The 24978-nt window shown below is 37.8% G+C and overlaps 1 protein-coding gene across 1 annotated transcript; it reads left to right on the forward strand.

Moving 5' to 3' along the window:
• The first annotated feature begins 2029 nt into the window (after positions 1–2029).
• On the forward strand, positions 2030–23958 carry meis3 (myeloid ecotropic viral integration site 3). The gene is made up of 13 exons (XM_057839983.1): positions 2030–2353; positions 2611–2701; positions 7109–7248; positions 7523–7697; positions 7768–7818; positions 7903–7953; positions 9660–9809; positions 9962–10070; positions 13821–13966; positions 15072–15148; positions 15851–15909; positions 15992–16078; positions 22709–23958. The coding sequence occupies exons 2-13, from the start codon at positions 2690–2692 to the stop codon at positions 22906–22908; spliced, it is 1257 nt and encodes a 418-aa protein (XP_057695966.1). The 5' UTR covers positions 2030–2353; positions 2611–2689; the 3' UTR covers positions 22909–23958.
• Positions 23959–24978: the final 1020 nt, after the last annotated feature.

Consider the following 24978-nt stretch of genomic DNA (forward strand, 5'->3'; position numbering starts at 1 on the left):
GAGTGACGTTTTGAATAATTATTATGTTACAGATGTGTCATTTACAACACAAGGCTTTCAGAAGACTTTTTTTTTGCCATTTGGGTGACATGTTTTTCCCCATCTTAATTAAAAATAAAACATTCACACAAATGAGGGCGGACCAACTGACAACATTTGGGCTGTGTCAAAGGCTTATCACTTATGCGGACACTAAACCACTTGGAAAGCTATTATCAGCATTTAAATTCATGTCAGGGAGCACACTTTAACTTTATTTATGACATACAATATCCCAACCTTTACAGCAATTAACCTCCTAATTAGCTTAACTTAAACAGGCACTCGAGGATACAAAACATGACAGATTGCATCATTGCAACCTCATTTACACTCGTGAACTCTTTGGCTGCCAGTGACGGCGCTAGACGTCCAATCCAGTTGGACTGGGAAGGTTGACAGCGAATGATCGCTGCTAGTACTCCCAGTCTAATGAATTGGACATTCATTGTTAACAATGGCAAGCAATGGATTAAATGCTGTGAAGAAACAATCGATTTTAAAATGTTGTTGGGAGTCATAACTAGAGTTTATTAATACAGATGTCCCCGATCGATCGGGTTCTGATCACATCATTTTCAAAGTATCGGAATCGGCAAAAAAATATCGGACATGCCTTTATTTTATATATATACAGTATATATATATATATATATATATATATATATATATATATATATATATATAATTTTTTAATTAAATCGTTTTCTAATTGTATTTAACGTTACAGACAAAATGTCTTACACTCATCCAGAGTCTTTAGTTTTGGCTTAAAGTAGGGCTATCAAACTTATCGCGTCGACGGCGGTAATTAATTTTTATTAAATTAATCACATTAAAATATTTAACGCAATTAACGAATGCGCTGCACGATCCACTCACGCATTGTCGTGTTCAATCTATAATGGCGCCATTTTACCTATATATAGAGCTAAAAGGCGGCGTAAAATGAGTAGAGTGAAATTTGGCAGTCTTTGGAGCCTTTTTTTAATTGGCTGAAGCCTTAAAATCCGTCTCTCATCAATTAAAAATATCATGGGAAGCAATGTGGGGAAGAAAGGTAGTAGTTGATGTTTTTCTTAACACCCTATGTTATTTCCCAACGCAGAGAAGATATATCAATTGGTGCCACTACGCACAGTCATGGTTGCACTTCCCATCATGCATTTGGGCAGAACAGTTAAACGGCTACAGTATCATTTACTGAAAGCTCAACAAATACACTAGATGGCAATATTTAGTCACAATATACAAAGTCACATTTATCCTTTAAGAATTACAAGTCTTTCTATTCGTGGATCCCTCTCACAGAAAGAATGTTAATGATGTAAATGCCATCTTGAGGATTTATTGTCATAATAAACAAATACAGTACTTATGTACTGTACGTTGAATGTATATATTCGTCCGAGTTTTATTCATTTTTTTCTTAATGCATTGCCAAAATGTATATGACCGGGAAAAATTATCGGGAATGATTGGAATTGAATCGGGAGCAAAAAAAAAAAAAGCAATCGGATCGGGAAATATACTCAAACTAAAACGATCGGGATGGGATCGGGAGCAAAAAAACATGATCGGAACAACCCTAGTTATTACTAGTATGTTTGAGACCTGGCGTTCACATACTATGTGGACATCACCTTTTGGATCATATAGGCCACACAGATGTCCACATATGTGGACGCCAGTCGCCAGGTCTTTATGGGTTTAAGTTTTTTTTTTTAATGACCAAAAATGGTCCATTGCACTGCAAAGGGTCATTAAGGTATCATGCATGAACACATCAAACCATTCTAAAGTGTGCACCTTTTCTTGTGGTCATGCATGTTTTAAATGAAATAAGAGTTGACTTGGTGTCATTAAAAAAAGAAGGGAAAATAAGTGTGGGGTCTTCTCTGGCGTTGGTGATAAGCTAGAGGAGGAGTAAACGAGGAAGAGGAAGAGGCGGAGGGATCGGAGGAGAGGGGGAGCAAGAGACCCCGTCGCGTTTTGACCCTCCGAAACCTTCCCGCACACCATCATCATCTCGCCTCCTCCTCCTTCTCTTTCCGAGCCTGAAAACACAATCGCTCATTCCCACCAGTGACATTTTGCAGCCTGTCGCCGCACGCTGCGTGGACAGCGAGCACAAGGAGCCTCTCTTTGGAAGCTTCCTCTCTCTTTGGAACCTTCCCGACCGCACCGAGCATCCCGACGGCTCGTAGCCGGAGCGAGAGGCGCACCAGGCGGAAGCGAGGAGGATCTACAGCAGCCTCCGCTCTCCGGACTTCAAACACGACTCGAACACAACTGGAAGATATTATACGTTTAGGTGGGATATTTTACGCAACGAGCCCTTTATTAGTGCATTTTCCTGTAGTAGCCCTTTATAGCATTTAGGCTATGGAAGCGTTTATTGCCAGTGTGCACGTTGTAAACCCCCTCAGGATGCTATATGTCTTTATTTACGAGCTCCAATGCCATCTTTCTACGTGCCTGCTATAAAATGCAAATACACAGACTGCAAAGACACACGAGCTGCTACTTAATGTCTTATAAATATTGAAAAGAGAATTACCTTTCTTGCAGGGGCACAGAGGCTGAGCCAACTGGACTGTAGCCGGGGAGTGCATCATCATCGTGGGGGAAGAACCGACTGGCGGGTCGCATGGAGAAGAGGGTACGTCCATGTTTCATTTCATTTACTGCTGCATGTTCAAACTTATTTAGAGAGGAGTTCACTTCAGATAGGTTTAGTGAAGCGAGGTGTGCTGAATAAGCTGCTGAAAATTGGGATGTTTTAAATGGTAAACCACAAACTTTTAACCCTGCATATAGGAAAAGTGACTATTTTTTGTCATTTAAAAAATCCTAAAGACCTGGCGTCTTTATGGGTCACAATATTAACATTTGGTAAAAGTGGCCATATATGACCCAAAATGGGATGTCGACATATGTGAACGACAGGTCTCAATTAAAATTACATTATTATTATTAAAAATTTCACATACCGTATTTTTTTGGACTATAAGTCACTGAGTATAAGTCGCACCAGCCCAAAAATGTGCAATAAAGAGGAAAAATAAACATATTAGTCACACCTGAGTATAAGTCGCATTTTTGGGGGAAATTTACTTGATAAAATCAAACACATAGAACAGATACGTCATCTTGAAAGGCAATTTAAAATAAAAATACAACAGAGAACAACATGCTGAATAAGTAAACAGTATGTTAACGTTACATGATGCATGAACAACGAAATGTGAACGTGGCCAGTATGTTAATGTAACATAGCTATTAAGAGTTATTCAGATAACTATAGCATAAAGAACATGCTAACAAGTTTACCAAACCATCAGTATCACTCCAAAACACCAAAATAACACGTGGAACTGTATAATAACGTTTTAATAATTTGACACAGCCAAACTAAAAAAAAAAAACCGACTTATAGTCCAAAAAATATGGTAATTAAAAAATAACAAACAAACAAACAAATAAATAAATAACATGTTTTTAAAAAATCGATTAAAATGAATAAATTCGAATATATTCGAATTACACATTTCGAATATATTCAAACGAATACATTCTCACTATTGTAGCCAATTACACTCATTATTTTTAAATATACAGTATATAACTCATTGCATGTCATTGACAGCTATGAACGTCCAACTCATTTAAACTGATAGGTAGGACTGTGTGAATGCTCATCTTTCAGTGCCATTGACGGGGCTAGACGTCCAATCAATTTGGCCAGCCCTCCCAGTCAAAATGGTTTGAACTTATAGCACTAACAATGGCAGCCAATGAGTTCAATGAGTGCCCTATAAAGGGTTAAGGAAGCAAGTCAGTGCTGATGCAGTTGGTTAATGTTGGTGCGCAGGGATTGCGTTTGTCCTCTCGTGAAACTACAATGTTGCTTGTGCCAATCTAAATGCACACAAGGGTTAGATAGTGTGGGTCATTAAGAGGAGGAGAGCAGGGGCGGCTGTTCAACTCGGTAAGTAGGTCACTTTTTTTGCTACACTGATTCAGAGGCATGGAGCAGGAGAAGTGAGGCTGCAGGCTGAGACCTCGCAGAGGAGGGCAGCAATTAGAGATGGACACATACACGCACACACTGAAATTTATTTTTATTTTATGAAGACGTGTGATCTAGTTTGTACAAATATTGCTTTTGATTTCCCAGTGTAACAGTTAAAAAGCTGAGATGCAATAGCAACTTTTTTTTTGTCAGTTCAAGCCCCAATTTTAAAAGTGTTTATAGTATTGTGCTGTTAATTTTTTAAATTTATTACTCATTATTATTTGATTATTTTGGAATCTGTTGTTTCTATGTGTTATCTTTGTGCAGTTTTTAAACTTCAATCTATATTTTATTCCATTTGAAAACCGCCCGACCTAATATTCAGCATAAAAGAAAGTCGATCTACTTCCAAAGTGAGGCCCGTTCCCAACTTTTACAATCAAAGTTGCTGTCCTAAAATCAATTACGAAGTTGTGAAATATACAGTTTGTTTTGTTGGACTGGACATACAGTAATTGCAAATATACTGTACAAACCGCTGCTTGTTATCTTAAAAAAAAAAAAAAAAAAAAAAAAAAAAAAAAAAAAACAACGCATAAAATTAATCAAAATGTTTCTTGAATTAGAGTTGAATGTTTTTTTATTATTATTATTATTATTTTCGCCAGACGAAAGACAGTTCTTTTTTACTCATTATCTAACTTCATGTTTTTTTGTTGAATCAAAACAAAGTTATCTCTGAGAAGGAATTACTTTTCTCGGTGTATATCCTACGCCGGCGGCTGTGTTTTTTTAGGGCTCCATTATCTGTTCAACTAACACAATTACATCTCGCAATAAAAATGTTGTCGTGCCCCTTGCGGGCCGTTTGTCAGCTCCGCGACTTAAAACGGGGGAAATTCGTGGAATTTGTCATCTCGGGCTTTGCGCTTTGATCCGCTTGACGCAGCGAAACCTGATCCGGGTCATGCGTAAAGAGAGGCGCAATCCGATAGCGGTGATTGTGTTAATAGCCAACCTCCATAAAACTAGAAGGTGTCTCGGACCAGGGCCTCAGAGCAGGTGCTTTCTGTGATCCGGTTGGCCATATGGGACTATGAAACACAACAATTTGATAAGCCATTTAGGACAGTGCATGGGTTCCCAAAGTGGGGTGACTTTATTTTGGGAGACGCCCAGGGTCTTGCAGATGGGCATGGGGGGTGGGCAGTCTAGTCATGCAATAGTGAACCCTACAGAGGTTTGAATATTTATGAGCACTTGTAAATACATAGCTCAAATACAAGAGCTGTGTCAAAAATATCTGCCTTAAAAATACTGCTCGGTTCTAATTGGCACTGTAAAGAAATAGTTCTTAGATAAATGTAGTTCTTGGCGAGCATAGCATATACATTGGATTTACCCATTTAGCTAAATGAAATTACCAAAGTGTTAGAAACAGCAATCCAGCACATACATTACACTTTTCAATGACAATAAGGATTATTTTAGTTACATGAGAATATTTATGACAACAGTGTTGTAAAATATTACACAAATGTGAAAATAAAGAGCTTCTTGGCATTTTATGGAAATCTGCAATGTATTTAAAGCCCTGTGATTGTCTGGCCTCTTTATGTTCGACTCATTATTAGTGGTATGCACATGTAATGGATGGACAAAGTCAGTGTTATGTATTTTTAATATGGATATGGGGATCACTGACCTCACTGTAGCCTCTACAACCATGCACAGCATGCAAAGACGCACTTCTGCGGTAAATCATAACCTTTGTGGCTGCCCACAGGGAATAGTCCATCATAGACATAAACTACACGAAGCAGATCATAACTTTTATGGCGTGTTTAAAATAACACTGAAGTATAGAAGAAAGCGTCCGGACCACCGGAGCAGGCGCTGTCTGTCGCTGTTGTGATCTCAGTTGCCCTGCGGGACCGTGACAGGAGTCCCTTTAATCCAGCAGGAAGAAAAGTATAGCGGGAGATGTGCTGACCTGAGCAGCCACAGAGAGGAAAGCTGCAGTGGAGCACAAACGAGCTCACTAACGCAGAGAAGGCGCAGGCGAGCTATAGCCACATGTATATTGATGATGCTTTGTGTGCAAATGCTGCTAAGGTGATGCTCCAGCTCTGTTTGTGTGAGGCTGTGTCCATGATGAAATCCCGCAATCTCTGAGGGGCAGATAGCAAACCACAGTGAGGCAGTCATTAGTTATGAGGGATCTTCTTGCAAAACTACTCAAGACTGCCCACTGCTATAAAACCTCATTTTGATGTAACAATCCCAACCTGTTTCGTTGAATTGTGGTAACTGTGTATTGGGATATCAAAAAGAGACGTGTTAGTGGTTTGATAAGTTACGCATGAACCACACAAGGCAGAGGCATGTCACTGCAAGATTTATTCCTCTATTCAAAACAGTATATCTTGATTATACAGTATTTGCTCGATGCATTACTGGTATGTCAACACCAGAAGATTAAATTTGAAATTCAAAATGTATTAAAGTAAGAAATAAACAACAGTCTTGCTTTAATAAAATAGAAATATAAGATTTTCATTTGTTCAGTACCTATTTGTTTGCGTTTGTAGAAAGTATAATAACAGATTCATATTCAGTCTTGTGTAAAATGCTACAATAACAAAATATAATTTGATTCCTTCCAGTATTTCAACACATTTGGGTAAACACACAAAAATTGATCATTATAAGGTAAAGTGACAATTAATGTGACCTCCCAGCTCTGACAACACTGACATTGAAGCTTGGACATCAGGTGGTGATTGAAAAAAAATATTATATTAAGGCGGAATATAACTTAGTAAACTGCACAATTAGCTTGGCTAAAAACCAAATAGTATGTGGCTCTGTATATTAACTCACTTTCTCACTATGGAGACAGTCTATATTTTGAAAAAGGCATAAAGACAACTATGTGTTTTCGAAAATAACCTCAGCCCTTGCATTTATACAATTGAACCTGTGATGTTTCCATAATCTTCATTGTCAAATGTGTCTCATGCTTGCTGTTGTTGGATAATTGTCTGGCAGTATGAAGAGCTGGTGCACTATTCAGGGACGGAGGGCATGCCGATGGGGGTCTACGGGGAAAATGTCAGACCACTTCCAGCCCCTCAATACGGAACCGCTATCCCCGACTCCCTCAAACACCACAAGGACCAGATCTATGGGTGCGTTCGTATATTTGAAATCTTCTCCTGACGTGATGCAAATTGTGATTTATTCCAAACATTTTAAGCATTGTGAGCACTTGAGGAACATTACCTTTCAGCTTGTGTTTGTCTCCTTTATTTGACGTTTACAGCTGTCACTTTCATAAATACTGTGCTATAAAATTTCTTCTCACACCTCCCTTGAATGTATGGCTTTCACACTCTGTGTCAACTGTCACTGCGTTTATGTTAAATATGTTAACTGTTTGCCTGTGCGCGCTTGTGTGTGCAGTCACCCACTGTTCCCACTGCTGGCCTTAGTTTTTGAAAAGTGTGAGCTTGCCACCTGCTCCCCCCGAGATTCCTCCTCCCTGTCCGCCACCTCCCACCTCCCGGGCATGACGAGTCACAGCGACGTGTGCTCTTCAGAATCCTTCAACGATGACATTGCTGCATTTGCTAAACAGGTGAGCGACAGAAGAAGTGTCAAGTACACTCCAATGTCAGTTTGACTAATTTTTAACACTTATTTTGTAGATTCGGTCAGAAAAACCAATATTTTCTTCCAATCCTGAGCTGGACAACTTGGTATGATGTATTAAATGCTTTTTATAAAATAAAATCCGAACCAAAAGTTGCACTGACAATCAATTTGCTTTCTTTCACATATAGATGATTCAGGCTATACAAGTTCTTCGCTTTCATTTACTGGAGTTAGAGAAGGTTGGTCAATACACTGTAACACCCACAACCACAGATTATGATTTTTTTTTTTTTTAACCTTTATAGGGCACTATTTAACTCATTGGCTGCCACTGACAGCGCTAGAAGTCCAATCCATTTTGACTGGGTGGGCCAAATATTTCGTCCCTTAAAATGGATTGGACGTCTAAGGTAGTCAATGGCACTGAAAAATGAGCATTTGCGGCCAGTCCTCCCAGTTTAAATGAACCGTTAATGGCATGCAATGAGTTAAATACTAATGAAGAAAAAAAAATCTTCTTTAGAGTGTTACTTGGGACTGTATTTGTTTTAATTCATTTTATTTAATTAATGTAGCTTTTATTAACGTATTAATTTATAAATTTATTTACAACCACTGTATACAAAAATATTTTTTAAAAACACAATAATTATTAATAATTTTTAAAAAGTAATTTAGACATTTCCTGTAATTTTCGCACTATAAGGCGCACCTGTTTAAGCCGCCACCCACAAAATTTGGCACCAGATTCATAGATATGCCGCACTGGACTATAAGCCTCAGCTGTACTCACTGTATTATGGGATATTAACACCAAAAGACATTAACCGGTAACATTTTATTTGACACCGGCATCAAACGACTGTCATAAGACCAAATGAACCACCATGAAGCTTTGAACCACTTGGTTGCAAAGCTTCTTTGCTTCAAGAAGCTTCATTTAGTCATCACTGCTCCCTTGGGGTGACAGTCAACCTCTGTTACCACCTGCTGTCAACACTGTTGTTGTCCAACATGCCTCCTAGCATGCATTGCAGCGCTACAGATGTAAATAACAATCAAAAATATATGTTCTGTACAAATTATTTCTTCAGTTACTGTTCCAGTTGTTTCATTAATTGCTAGTTATGGTATTTGGTAACACTTTATTTGTGGCGCTATAAGACTGTCATTAGACAATCATAATTATGAAATTACATTGTCATGAGCATTTATGAATGCTTATAACAGATGTCATTTTGTGCTTTCCGGCAAATTATCTCACTTTTGAATGGATGTAAAAGATCCAAGCTGGACATAAATGGAGTTAGTGACATAATTTGCCGGATGACACTTAATGACATAAGCACTCGGTAATGCCCATGATAGTGTCATATCATAATTATGACGGTCTTGTGACAGTCTTATGACGCCGCTGTCAAATAAAGTGTTACCTATCAACCCAAATACATCAACAAATAAGTCGCACTAAAAGCCGCAGGGTTCAAAATGAAGGAAAAAAGAAGCGGCTTATAGTCCGAAAATTACGGTAGTTCTTTTAATGAACAAAAATATAATAAAACGTAAAAAAAAAACAAAAAAAACCCACTTGCCTTACAAAGGGTTAAAGGTCCTCTATATTTTTTAAAAGATCAAAAAATAGTCACTTGCCCTATAAAGGGTTAAAGATCAACATTTGAATAGCTGTCCTCTGCAGCAACCACTGTCCCTGAAAGAGTAAAGATAAGTGGTGAGCAAACATTTTATTTAAACTATAATTCAAATGAACACAAACGAATAAATTACTGTTACTAGTGAGACACAATGGCCAATCATGCAAAAAAACCAAAACTTTTTTGAAATATATTTATTGTGTTCTATATTAGTAATTCAAATGTGTTGTCTTTGTGAATGTTAGGCATTGAGAACCCCTGACCAGAAAAGTATCTTGTATTCTTTCTCAAAGGTTCATGACCTATGTGATAACTTTTGCCACCGATACATCACCTGTCTGAAGGGCAAAATGCCCACGGACTTGGTTTTGGATGAACGGGAGGGAGGATCCAAGTCTGACATGGAGGACTTTAATGGTTCCTGCACCAGTCTGTCCGAGCAGGTGAGGCATCACACGCAGTTAGAAGACAATATACACTATAAAAAATGACAAACTGCAACACTTAGCAAATCATCACTTAGTTGTCAAAAGAATAGCCTGCATTTCATGAAGTTATTCATTTCATATTACATCTGTTCGCTCTGTCCCTGCAGAATGCATCATGGTTACGAGAGCCAGATGAATGTGCTACCACTCCTTTGGGAACACCGGGCACCTGCGGTCTGCCTTCACATAGCACAGCAGACAACTGTAGTGATACAGGTGACTGGCTACACACATGCAACACACAAATAAACAAAAATCTGCAATGTTATAGGTGTGGTATTATGGTAACAACAACAACAACAAAATCTTCATGTAATAGATCTACTTGTGATTGTAACTCATTGGTAATGTCAACCTTCCAGACAGTTACTCTAATAAAAGATGCAGGTGATTCAAGCACAGCTTCTTCCATCTTAATGCAGCCACAAATATCCTACTGTACCTTTATATCTTACTATATTTACTACAGCTGCATTATTGAATTTTTATTGAACCCTTTCTCGTTTGCCTTTTTATGTGGCTGTTGAAACCATTAGCTGCTAAACTACCTCTTGTAATTTTAGAATGACTATAAACTTTTATTTTAAAATGGCATCCATTTTCACGAGCAACCAATAACCCAATTGACATGGCAGATATTTGCAAGTCATAAATGTGTCTTAAGTTTTAACCTTCCAGTTTCAAACAAGTCTTGAAAATGTTGACCAAAAAATCATCCCAGACAGCACCCAAATATCACGTTTCAGCGGTATGATATTCCAGAGACAGCTTTAGCTATTTGGCAATATGCTGCTAAAACGTTTTTAAATGAAAAAACAATTCTCGCGTCTCAGTCTACTTCACTCCAGTGATAATCTAAATGCTGCATAAATCTTACTATTGCTCCACACAATAGCATTAACATATCAACAGTATATTTTAGCACAAGTACATTTTTAGCACAATTATGTCCAAAATGATAACTTTGATTATTTTTCATCAGTAGTGTGATTGTGATTTATAATCATTTATAACACTGGAGGCAACAATTTTTGTTTGTTTTACTGTCGGTGTGACCATAGACCTCCTAATTATATTGATGGGACACTGTCCACAGACACTGCGCCACGCTTTCAAGTAAGGGGCCGTCCCACACTCCGCTTCAGTTATCCGTAGTCAGCTGCAGTTGTTCAACACATGCAGCAATAGCCGGATTTAGGTTGAAAAAGTACGAAAGCTGTACCGCATACAAACAGGAAGGATTGTCTCAGAAGTGATTTGTTCGAGGGTTCAAGGTAATTATTATATTTTTCGTACCATGCATGCGTTTTGAAATGTGAAAAAAATCAATGGGAGATATTATCCGCTACGGCATTGGTGTCATAATTCGCAACATTTACTTAAAATAAATGCTAACTGCCCTGTTTTTTGCTTTTAACCAAGAATCAAGACTGTTTTATGTTCATATCTATAAAGAATTTAGTGATTTAAGCATTTATTGATAAGAATTTTCAACGTAAAAAGCTCTTTGTTGTGATAAGGTGGCGCCACAGTGGCTTAAAGACTAGCAGCACATTCGACATATTTATGTAAAATAAATGTTAACTGCCCGGTTCTTTGCTCTTTTAACAAAGAATTAAGAATGTTTTTCGTCCATTACTATAAAGAATTCAAGGATTTACGCATTGATTCACAAGAATTTTCAACATAAAAAGCTCTTTGTGGTAGAAAGGCGGCGCCACAGTAGCTTAAAGACTAGCAGCACATTCGACATATTTATGTAAAATAAATGCTAACTGCCCAGTTTTTTTGCTTTTAACCAAGAATTGAGACTGTTTTACGTCCACATCTATAAATAATTCAGGGATTTAAACATTTATTCACAAGAATTGTCAATGTAAAAAGCTCTTTGTGGTGATAAGGGGGCGCGCAATGGCTTAGAGACTATCAGCACATTCGACATATTTTCATAAAATAAATAATAACAGCCCAGTTTTTTTTTTTTTTTTTTTCTTTTAACCAAGAATCGAGACTGTTTTAAATCCATATCTATCAAGAATTCAGGGATTTAAGCAAGAATTTTCAACGTAAAAAGCTCCTTGTGGAGATAAGGCGGCGCCACAGTGGCAGCACATTCGACGACATATTTACGTAAAATAAATGCTAACTGCCCGTTTCTCTTTGTCTGTTTTTCCACCCGGTCAACTTTGACGGAGATAGGCCCCTTATTAATTGGCCCTGTGTCCCGTCAATATATTATGAAGTCTATGATCGGACAGATGTCTTTAACATATTTTGGGGTGTGGAATCTAATAACTGATCTCAGTTTTAATTAATCCTGTTCAGTTTTTGATGTAAGGGATCACTGATTTCTGCACTGAACACATATGCTTGTTTGATAAATACTAGTGAAGGCATCCCGATCGATCGGGTCCGATCACGTCATTTTCAAAGTATCGGAATTGGCAAAAAAATATCGGCAATGCCTTTTTTTAATATATATACAGTGTATATTTTAATTGACTCGTTTTCTAATTGTATTTAACGTTACAGACGTAATATGTTACAATCATCCAGTCTTTAGTTTAGGCTTAAGGTAGGGTTATCAAATTTATTCCGATAACGGTGGTAATTAGTTTTTTTTTAGAATGTATCACGTTAAAATATTTAATGCAATTAATGCATGCGTTGCACAGCCCACTCACGCATTGTCGCGCTCAATCTGTAATGGCGCCGGTTTATCTATATAGAGAGATAAAAGGCAGCGTAGAATGAGTAGAGTGAATTTTAGCAGCCTTTGGAGCCTATTTTTAATTGGTTAAAGCCTTACAATCCCTCTCCCTTTGATTAGAAAAATCATGGGAAGCATTCTGGGGAAGCAAGGTAGAAATTGATCTTTTTCTTAACACCTTATGTTATTTTCCAACGCAGAGAAGATGTATCAATTGGTAGCACTACGCACAGTCATGGTTCCACTTCCCATCATGCATTAGGGCATGGCTACAGTATCATTTACTGAAAGCTCAACAAATACACTAGATGGCAATATTTAGTCACAATATACAAAGTCACAAGTCTTTCTATCTGTGAATCCCTCTCACAGAAAGAATGTAATAATGTAAATGCCATCTTGAGGACTTATTGTCATAATAAACAAATACAGTACTTATGTACTGTATGTTGAATGTATATATTCGTCCGAGTTTTGTTCATTTTTTTCTTAATGCATTGCCAAAATGTATATGATCGGGAAAAATTATCGGGAATGATTGGAATTGAATCGGGAGCAAAAAAAAGCAATCGGATCGGGAAATATCGGGATCGGCAGATACTCAAACTAAAACAATCGGGATCGGATCGGGAGCAAAAAAACGATTGGAACAACCCTAATAAATACTATTGTGGAGGGAAAATATAATTCAAATATTGACTATTAATTAAATATGTAAGAAACAGGCATTAATGCAATGTTTACTCAACACTATTTTGTTTTTACGAGAGGGTATAGTCAGTTGTGTCCCTAACATTGTCAGGCTCAACCTATTTCAAACTCCATTATTTAGACAAGGCCACTTTAATGCACTTCAGACATACCGATGATCTTATGGGGAAATCTTAAACTAGTCTGAGATCCTAGGCCAGGATGGGGAAAAATGGTATCTGCTTTGCTCAAAGGCATGATTGTAGTTTCCGCTCATACAACAACAGGGTGGATTTTCTTTGGTGTTTAACGCCTGTTGACATCCTCATTGTATTACTGCCCTCTTCTAAATAGGACCAGTCAACCGACGTAAAACTGACCTCACTCTGTTGTTTGACTAGCTGGGAAAGTCCAATACTTTTGGCTGGTGCTCTAACTCTGCCTTGGCTCACTACATTGACTTGAAAATGTTTCAAAGTTTCATAAGTAAAACAGCGAGAGTTGTCCAAGTTAAGCCATGTGACTTGCAATTTCTCACATTTGGCTCCCACTTACTGTCATTGTAGGTGATGGCTTGGACACAGGAGTGGCCTCCCCCAGCACAGGAGAGGAGGATGAGTCTGACAGAGAAAGGAGAAACAACAAAAAAAGAGGCATTTTCCCCAAAGTGGCCACCAACATAATGAGAGCCTGGCTCTTCCAGCATCTGACAGTGAGACGCTTTTCTGATAATCATTTTTGAAGCACAGAATTTAGTGTAAGCCTACATGGTAAGAAATATTAAATGGTGTCTCAAGGTGGTCGGTTAAATTAAATGGAGAATTTGAGAGTAATTTAATGAATATGCTCACCACTGAATAATTGTGGAGGTGAAATAAATGGTGTGAGTAATTGTCAGCGAGGTTGTTAGATTGGTAATTAGTGACTAAATGAGGCAGGTCAAATGTTGCTTCCCTCCAATTCTTCCACTATGCGCCGTGAGGGTGTGTTTACGTGTGTCCGAGTGTGCGTGAGACACACACGTAGAAGGATTTTTTTAGGTGGAAAATAGGAATACACATGTGAATTCTGATGCAAAGCCATTGGTAATTACTGAGATTTCCCATTTCCAAAACTACTAACTAGTCCTTCAGAGACATTCACCCTTTTGGAGACAGTGGTCACTACGATGGACAGATATTCAAAAGAGGACACTTAAGACTTATAGGGGCTATAGTGAATATATATATATTAAAAAAATATATATATTCATAATCACCATTGTGTTTTTTTATATTGTTTTTTGGTCATATAAATAAATGTATAAATTAATATGTTAATAAAAAGAATGATGAATATAATTAAAATTAATAAAAAAGAAATACACAGTTGTTATGGCTCCAAGTAACACTCTGTTTGGTTTTTTTTGGTGTTTGTTTAACACAGTATTTAACTAATTGCATGCCATTGATGGTGATATACAGTATGTCTATTTCATTTAAACTGGAAGGACTTGGCGTGAATGCTCATCTTTCAGTGCCATTGACAGCGCTAGACGTCGCCTCCATTTTGACTTAGAGAAGCGAATGAACGTTCGTTCGAAATCTAAATGGTTTCAACTTTTGGCGCTGTCAATGGTAGCCAATGAGTAAAATGAGTACCTTGTGTGAAAAATAAATGAATCATAAATCATGCATGAAAGTGTTAAATTGACTAACCTTAAATATTCACATAGTTATACTTTTTTTTTTGTAAAGAGTAATTTAAAAAAAAAGGACAAAAAAAACAAACAAAAAAACACTATTATTTACTATAGCCCTGCGTATATCTTCTTACAGCACCCGTACCCGTCAGAGGAGCAAAAGAAGCAGCTGTCACAGGACACGGGTCTGACCATCCTACAGGTCAACAACTGGTCAGTGTACAATACACCGTTTTTATTCATCAATTAATAATCACTTGCCTTGTTTAAAAATATGAAGTGTCATCTATCAAACACAAGGTGCCACATTAATGCCGTAAACTATAAAGCCAGCATTTTGTAGCTTTTTAAATCTCAGATGGGAGGATTTTGTTGGATATGAATGTGAATTAAATAAAACTCAGCCGTTTTATGAGACTGCAATGAATTCTAAAAATAAAGCCGATTTAAGAGGGGGAAGAAACATCCTACGAAGCATTTTGTTACAGGAGCAGTGGCGCAATAAAATCGACTCTCTCCAAGTTCATAAAACAGAATAGCAAATCAATATCCAATATTGAAATTATTCTCAGCACTCCCATTTTCTATTAACCCTTAACCTTCATTTCAGTACTGGGAATGTCAAGATTTTACCATTGGAGATAATACAAATAATTCAATCTTTTCTATTATCATAATTGTTACCTTGTGACACATGCCCTTTTCCACACATGCACATGCACATGCAAACACACAGCATGTCCATCTATGAACTTCAATCAATTATCACAGGGTGATCAATACAAGTTCTGTCCTAACGTTGATTTACTCTCCCCTTTAAAAGGGTTAAGTGGTTGTAAAAGGGAAAAGGTTAACAGTGACCCGGCCAGCCCTTGACTCATTGACGGACCCCTGCACGATTCTCCCTCGTTTCAGGTTTATCAACGCCAGAAGGAGAATAGTTCAGCCTATGATTGACCAGTCAAATCGCTCAGGTTAGCGTTTTTAAGACAGTAAATGTTTTGTTGTGTTTGCAGCTTTGTACTGAGGTTGTTTCTCTTCTCTTATCCTTTACAGGTCAGGGTGGTCCCTACAGCCCAGAGGGTGCAGCTCTTGGAGGTTATGGGCTTGATGGACAAGCACACCTCGGCCTCCGTGCAGCAGGTATTAGCTGCTAGCAAAATCAATACAACATTCAAAATCAATACAACATTCAAAATAAATATGTATATGTATACCCTCCTAATTCTAGTCTTCATATTAGATTATGATGTGCCATAATTTTCGCACAATAAGGCACACCTGACTATTAGCTGCCACCCACCAAATTTGGCACGAAAATTACATTTGTTAATAGATGAGCCTGCAATGTATTATGAGCCGCGTTGTTAATCTTTCTTTAAAAAAGTAATTAATTACAGTTACAAATTACTTCTCCCAAAAAGTAATTGCTCAATAACTCAGTTACCTGAATGCAAGAGTAATTAGTTACTTGGCAAAGTAACTGGTGATAATTTTCATGGTTTTTGTTCTAAAAAAAAAAAAAAACAAAACAAACAAACAAAAAAAAAACAAGTCACACAATGTGAAGTTTAAAGGGTTTTTTGGGACGATTGGCCCTAGCCCAATTCTTTACCCTAAAATTAACTAGACACAGGGGTATTGCGGATATTGCGATAACTAGATAGTAACCTTTGCTATGTGTGGAAGTCATTTAATGTTGTGAATCAGCCGTTAAAGTCGTTAAAATTTACTCCCGTTATTGCCTTGGTTCCCTTCTGTCTACTTTTGACATGTGTAAGTTTTAAAACTATTTCATCATTTAAAGATAGATTTAAGTCAAGATTTTCCCAATTTAGGAGCATTTTAGATAAAAAGTTAATTTGGTTCGCTAGGAAGGTTCTCTACAACAGAGCCTTCCTGAGAAGTCTACTGCTTTAAGATGGCGGCTGTTTACTAACGCATCTAGTTCTTCATTATACATGTTGCTAATGCAGCCGTGTCTGTCAATTGCATCTAGTTCTATATATTTGTGATATCTACCGAAGCATCATGTGGCCGTAGTTTGTATGCTATCGGCTACAGTCAGGTATTATTGGAGCCACCTCTCATAGTAGCATCGCATTTGCAACGGCATCACCCTCCCTTGCCTCCTCCCCACTCCTGCTCTGCTCTCTCGTCTCCGTGAGTCCATCTTTCTCAGACTTTTCTCGCGTCAGTCAACCAACATTGTAACGCATAGTGACGCACAACTTTTCCGCCTCAGTAATGGTAACGGCTTTGCCAGAATGAGACAAATAATTAATTAGATTACTCACTTCTGAAGAAAATAATACCGTTATTAACAACACTGATTATGAGATATTTACACCAAAAGATATTAACAGGTAACATTTTAAGACCATATGAACCACCATCATTGCTTCAAGAAGCTTCATTTGGCCGTCACGGCTCCCATGAGGGAGACAGTCAACCTCTGCTGCCACCTGCTGTCAACACTGTTGTTGTCCAACATGCTTCCTAGCATTGCAGCGCCACAGAAAATCAAAATTCATGGTCTGTGCTAATTATTTCTTTCGTTACCGTTCCAGTTGTTTCATTAATAACGAGTTATTCATTAATTATTTGGTAACACTTTATTTGACAGTGGCGCCATGAGACTGTCATTAGACATAATAATTATGACATGACACTGTAATGAGCATTAATGAATGCTTATAACTAGGGCTGTCAAAATTATCGCGTTAATGGGCGTTAATTAATTTTTTTAATTAATCACGTTAAAATATTTGACGCAATTAACGCACAAATGCCCCGCTCAAACATATTACAATGACAGCACAGTGAAACGTGTACTTGTGTTTTTCGGAGTTTCGGCTCCCTCTGCTGGCGCTTGGGTGCGACTGATTTTATAGGCTTCACCAACCATGAGCATTGTTTAAGTAATTATTGACATCAACAATGGCGGGCTACTAGTTTATTTTTTGATTGAAAATTTTACAAATTTTATTAAAACGAAAACATGAAGAGGGGTTTTAATATAAAATTTATATAACTTGTACTAACAGTTATCTTTTAAGAACTACAAGTCTTTCTATCCATGGATCGCTTTAACAGAATATAAATGATGGTAATGCCATTTTGTTGATTTATTGTAATAATAAAGAAATACAGTACTTATGTACCGTATGTTGAATGGATCTATCCATCTTGTGTCTTATCTTTCCATTCCAACAATAATTTACAGAAAAATATGGCATATTTTATAGATGGTTTGAATTGAGATTAATTGCGATTAATTACGATTAATTAATTTTTAAGCTGTAATTAACTCGATTAAAAATTTTAATCGTTCGACACCCCTACTTATAACAGATTCCATTTAGTGTTATCTGGCAAATGATCTCACTTTTGAATGGATGTAAAAGATCCAAACTGGACATAAATTGAGTTAGTGACATATTTTGCCAGATGACACTTAATGGCATCTGTCATAAGCATTCAGTAATGCCCATGATATTGTCATGTCATAATTGTGATAGTCTTATCGACAGTCTTATGATGCCGCTGTCAAATAAGGTGTTACCTATTAACCCAAATAAATCAACACATAAGCCGCACTGGACTATAAGCCGCAGGATACAAAATGAAGGGAAAAAGTAGCTGCTTATCGTCCGAAAATTTACGGTACATCTTAAATGGAATTTACACTACCTTTCAAAAGTTTGGTGTCAATTTTGTGTTTTCCATGGAAGGTTACACTTTTATTTATCAAATGCAAGAGTTGCAAAAGCAATAGAAAATAGAGTCAAGTGATTAACAAGGTTACAAATGAAGATTTTTATTTTAAATAATAATAACCAGATCTCAACCCCGTTGAGCTGTTGTGGGAGCAACTTGACCGCATCGTAAGCACAACGTGCCCGTCAAGCCATTCTAATTACGGGAGGAGCTTCTCGAATCGTGGGGTGGGGATTTCTCCAGATGATCTCGACAAATTAACAGCTACAATGCCTATAGTCTGCAATGTTGTAATTGCTACAAATGAAGCATTTTTTGCCAGAAGTAGAGTTTGAAAAGAAAAAAATATTATTAAAAATAAAACCTCAAAATGTATAACCTTGTTAATGTGTTGACTATATTTTCTATTAATTTCGTAACTCATCGGTAAATATATGTGTGGCTTTTCATCCAAAATGCAAAACTGCTTGGGTGGCTGACTCTAAACATTTAACAGTCGTGTAAATAATATCCAGATTTAATCCCTAAAATTAGTTTTCTTCAGGTGAATATACAGAAATGTGTAGCAAATTCTTCCCACAGAAGACAAAATGAGTTATTAAATGAAATACATTGTATTGATCCCACTGGGCAAATTTAAGTCTTCCTGATGCTGACAATTCTCTTTGTCCCACCCTTTATCTGTGTCTGATTCTTCCCCCTCACCACATTAGCATTAATTATTTAGTTAAAAGGATTATTTAACATGTCCAGTGTATCACAAAAGTGAGTACACCCCTCGCATTTCTGCAGATATTTAAGTATATCTTTTCATGGGACAACACTGACAAAATGACACTTGACACAATGAAAAGTTGTCTGTGTGCAGCTTATATAAAAGAGTTAATTTATTTTCTTTTTAAAATAACTCAAAATATAGCCATTAATATCTAAACCCCTGGCAACAAAAGTGAGTACACCCCTTAGAAACTACGTACATCCCTAAATGTCCAAATTGAGTGCTGCTAGTCATTTTCTCTCCAAAAGGTCATGTGACTCGTTACAGGAGTGCTGTCAGCATTGCTGCAGAGATGGAAGAGGTGGTGGTGGTGGTGGTGGTGGTGGGGGGGGGGGGGGTCAGCCTGTTAGTGCTCAGACCATACGCCGCACTCTACATCAAATTGGTGTGATTGGTTGTCACCACAGGAGGAAACCTCTTCTGAAGACGGTACACAAGAAAGCCCACAAACAGTTTGCTGAAGACATGTCAACAAAGCACATGGATGACGGGAACCATATCCTATGGTCTGATGAGACGGACGGCTTTCTTGTGTACCGTCTTCAGAAGAGGCTTCCTCCTGGGGTGACAGCCATGCACACCAATTTGATGTAGAGTGCGGCGTATGGCCTGAGCACTAACAGGCTGACCCCCCACCTCTTCGATCTCTGCAGCAATGCTGACAGCACTCCTGTAATGAGTCACATGACATTTTGGAGGGAAAATGACAAGCAGCACTCAATTTGGACATTTAGGGATGTACGTAGTTTCTAAGGGATGTACTCACTTTTGTTGCCTGGGGGTTTAGATATTAAAGGCTTTATTTTGAGTTATTTTGAGGGGAAACTAAATTAACTCTATTATATAAACTGCACACAGACTTCTTTTCATTGTGTCAAAGTGTCATTTTGTCAGTGTTGCCCCATGAAAAGATGTACTTAAATATCTGCAGAAATGCGAGGGGTGTACTCACTTTTGTGATAAACTGTAGCTTGGTAAATTTAAGAATACACACTTTCAATGGATGCCATTGTTTTTTGTTGCCAGGGGTTTAGATATTAATGGCTATATTTTGAGTTGAGTTAAATTCAGGAATTTATATGTGACTATGGTGTGTCCAGTTTTTCTAGACTGACATATATATGCTGAATGTTTCAGTTACTTTTTATATAGTTTAGAAAGAGACACCTACAAACACAGTGTCCACTACATCTACGTCCACATCTAGATCTATGTGCTTTTATATGGCCGTTCTAGGATTGTAGGACAACTGTTAGGCACCAACGTTTGAGAAAAACAGACAATATCTTTCCTATTTTTGTTCTTGTTTTAGTACTGTTTTACATTAAAAAAATGTGATCAATAATTTTTCCCATCATATACTTTTGCTGTAATACTTCCCTAACACTTCAGTTTCAGTATTGGTCTAATTAAAGCAACATTGTTACTTAGAAAATGTTTTTGTTTAGCTTTTTTTTGCCCAAGAGGACAAGCTAGCTGTGTCAGTTGCCATAGACGAACTATAAAATAGAAACAAAAACCTTTGATATTATTATACAGTGGTACCTCTACATATGAAGTAATTCATTTTAGGACCTTGTTTGTAAGTCGAAATGGTCGTATGTCGAACAGGATTTTCCCTATTGGAATACATTATAATTCCATTAATTCGTTCTACAGCCCGAAAACCTACACTAAATCCTCAATACATACCGCTGGTGCTATTATATTACAAATGGCAATTCCACATAGCAAAACAAACAAATACGAAATAAAAATTGGAACAATAATATAATAATAATAGTAATAATAATAGTAATAATACTGTATTGGCCCGAATATTAGACGGCCCTGATTATAAGACGACCCCCCCTCTTTTTCAAGGCTCAAGTTTGAAAAAATACTTTTTAAACACAAAATTAATTTTTATACAGAAAATAATTACAGTACATCTGAAACAAATGATTATAACAATATATTTGAGAGAAAAAGCATGTTATTTTGCGTCATTCAAATCTTAATATCTGAACATTTAAATATGTAAACTAAAATGCAATCACAGTCGTAAATGAATGGCTTCTGGTTTTTGAAATGTAAATAAACCAATCTATTGTGATAAAACAACAAAATTCCAATAACTGCATTAACCATAAGGGGTCGCTTTGGCCTGGGGAGTGAAGTTCAGCATTCGCTTCAATGTTATCTGGCGTCATCTATCGACGTGAATGGGTATAATGTCTAGACCCCGAATATAAGACGACCCCCACTTTTTCAGTCTTATTTCAATGCAAAAAACACTGTCTTATATTGGAGCCAATACGGTAATAATAATTCCTGTATTAATGTAACAATCGGGTTGTAATGTGGTGGTTGTGTTTTGCATGCTGTACCTAAACGCACCATGTGAGTGACGTGACAGTGAGATAGAGAGTGCGGTAGAGATTTTACTTTCTCTTTTAATGTTTTGTTGCCAGGATCAACTGAGGGGGGCAGTAACGTGTTCTGAAAGTTCTGAAAGAAATTATTAAAAACCTACCGAAGCTGGCGATTTTTTTTGGCCGATGTTATACCACAGTAATAAATGTCACCGGACAAAGACCGGAGGACCGTTGAGATCATAGGCATTCTATGGCCGTATTGTCAAGCCAGCTAACACCACGCTCAAATTTTTCTATCATTTCCATTTTTATTTCATTGGTAAGCGTCACTAGAACCAGTGTTGATTTCTCTCACAAGATAATCTGCTGTGTGTCCGTCTTGTGGCAAAACAAAGAAACTGCGACGCTTTCATAAATCGCATTTCGAGCATCTCGTTGGATGCAGAAACAAATGGCGAAACAAATTTTACGTCGGATGTCGAAAAGATTGTGTGTCGAAGCGATCGTATGTTGCGGTACCACTGTTTTATTTTTCTTATCTATCTCTTTGTGTTGGTTACTGATGACCGTCACCGTATTATTGTTTTTATTCATATCATGTATTATTTATAGCCCAATGATACAGTCAGGGTTTTCGTGAAAGCGCTATATCAATAAAATTAAGCAGCGCTTTGTAAAATTGACAAAAGGTTTGAGTTGGTTTGAGAGACACACTCCATTATGTCTGAAAACAAAACGATAGACATAAATAAACAACAAAACTAAGGTCATAGTGATTGCAATTCACTACCGTATATTGTCAGCAGTCACAGCATGCACCCTTTTTTGTCTTCCTGTAGATGTCTATAAACATTCTCAAATAGACACAAATGCTTTGAAAATTTGAACTTTGATACACCTTCTTTGCCCCTGCAACAGGTCTTCAAGGGATGCCATCTTTGCAAGGAGACTACCCCGGTGCTCTACTCTCCCAAGCAGCCTACCCACCCCACCCAGGACCTTCTCTCCACCCATACCCAGGCCCACACCCGCACGCCGCCATGCTGCTTCACCCGCCGCCACATGCGCACCCTTCAGAGCCCCTCCTTACACAAGGACTGGACATACATGCACACTAGCTGTGGATGGAATCTCTGCGAGCGAGAGTGATGATTCAACCACACTACGATAAAAAAAAACAAAAAAACAAGACAAATTACTCCAAGAGTTTACATTCCCTACCAAAAGACAATGACCTCAATGTAGCTCACGCAAATGCCCACACACACACACACACACACACACACACACATGCAGTGGGGAGAACAAGTATTTGATACACTGCCAATGGGAAAACCCATTAGTAGTGTATCAAATACTTGTTCTACCCACTGTACATACAAACACACACATGCACGCATGCACAAACTGACGCACACACTGGTTTAAGCCATACCTCTTTCCGAGTAGAAGTGCTTCCTTCGCTCCCATCGTCTCCACTGTGACCTGCGGATGAGACCAATGCTTTAAACTTTATACCCCATCATGCCTGTTTTTTGGACCACCGGAAGAGATGATGGCAGGATACACAAGATCAATGTTCATCACCAGACATTAACTTAAAGAAACAATTGGACAAAGAACTGGATGCGACTTGATCCTATGATCATGCCTTTTTCAAGCTCTGTCTTCCCGCACAAGTGACTGCCCGTAAAAGAAAGAGAACCCCCAGTTCTTCCCTTCACACTTTATTTAAGGCTGATTTTAGTTTTTACTTATTCTATTTTTGTATTTATGTGCGCCATTCGTGGCAGTTGCAGTTTGACACAAGCTTGTTGAAAATATTAGTGCTCTTCCTCAGCATGAAGCTAAACACGATGAATGACTTCCAGTCTGCCTCGCTCTCATACCACTCACCTCCTTAATATGCCAACAGGTGTCCATTGCACGTGCGCGCACACACAAACTTACACACTGATGCGACAAGCTCTTTAAGCATTTGCATACATCTTGTGTGTCATAGCAGTGAGATGGGAGCTGCAGCCAAAGGACTAAAACATTCTGCTCCCGATCAACTCTGCTCCGCTCGGACTGTATTGAAATATTTCAGAATGATATGGTCAATGAATTAAAAATGTTTTTTCTACCACATGTGGATGGATCATGTTTGAGGGTATTGAAAGGGGTTCATGGTGAATTCAGTTCTCTATCTATAATCTTTTTAGGCATTTTCAAGTCTGTAGATACTGTACATTTTCTATGGGAATGAGATTAGGGCATTGTGATGGTTACTCCAACATGCTTACGGTTGCAAAATTTGTATTTATTCATTTTAGATTATTATTTTCTTTTATAACCTAGCATGCCATTTTACCGGGTTTACACAACAATTTGTTTTGAAAGTGCCTCGAATGTCATTTTAAAGCTACTTTAGTCAGTCGTTTTGGGGCTCCTCAACAGATGTGCGGTTTCCCGTTAATATGCAGCTGACTGATTCCAATTACGTGTTCATTTATTTATTCAAAGTAAAATATAAAATATATTTAAAATAATAATAATAATAAATATCCACTCTAAATGACTGTCGGTATAGTGTGTGTGTCGACAGCAAACTCGCAGAGATTGGCAATGCATGTGGTGACTTTGTGGCACATTATTAAAGGATGGAATACAATCGTTCTTCAATGACACCAAGTTTCATGACTTCATTCATCTTCTGTGCCGCTTATCCACACAAGAGTCACAGCTAACTGGGCAGGAGGCCGGGCACACCCTTATTGGTTGCCAGCCAATAGCAGGGCACAATGAGGCAAACCACTATTTAGACACACACATACCTACGGACAATTTGAAGTGTTTGATCAGCCTTATCATTCATTTTTGGGATCAGGAAGGAAACCGGAGTACCCTGAGAAAACCCACACATGCATTGGGAGAACATGCAAGTCCGGGGTTGAACCCTTGATCTCAGAACTGTGCCAACACAAAAATATAATTTTTACTCATTTCACACTCCAGGTTCAGTGGTTGAGGGTTGGAGGTCCCAGGAAAAAAGTGACAAAGACAGGAACTGGTCATGCAACAAAATGATTGTACTACGGGTAAACCACAGCCAATACACATGTATAGATTTAAATAATACTTTATTTACATACTGTATGCTTAATGCAAAACATTTCAGAACCAGGAATTGGCAACCTTTAGACACG

This window comes from Corythoichthys intestinalis, chromosome 6, assembly GCF_030265065.1.
Source record: "Corythoichthys intestinalis isolate RoL2023-P3 chromosome 6, ASM3026506v1, whole genome shotgun sequence".
NCBI lineage: Eukaryota > Metazoa > Chordata > Actinopteri > Syngnathiformes > Syngnathidae > Corythoichthys > Corythoichthys intestinalis.

What these genes read in the sequence shown, in the direction of transcription:
- meis3 (XM_057839983.1), top strand. An exon ending in TTGCTGCATTTGCTAAACAG is followed by an intron (nt 7,698 to 7,767) that starts GTGAGCGACAGA and finishes CTTATTTTGTAG; the next exon opens with ATTCGGTCAGAAAAACCAAT. An exon ending in ATCCTACAGGTCAACAACTG is followed by an intron (nt 15,149 to 15,850) that starts GTCAGTGTACAA and finishes CCCTCGTTTCAG; the next exon opens with GTTTATCAACGCCAGAAGGA.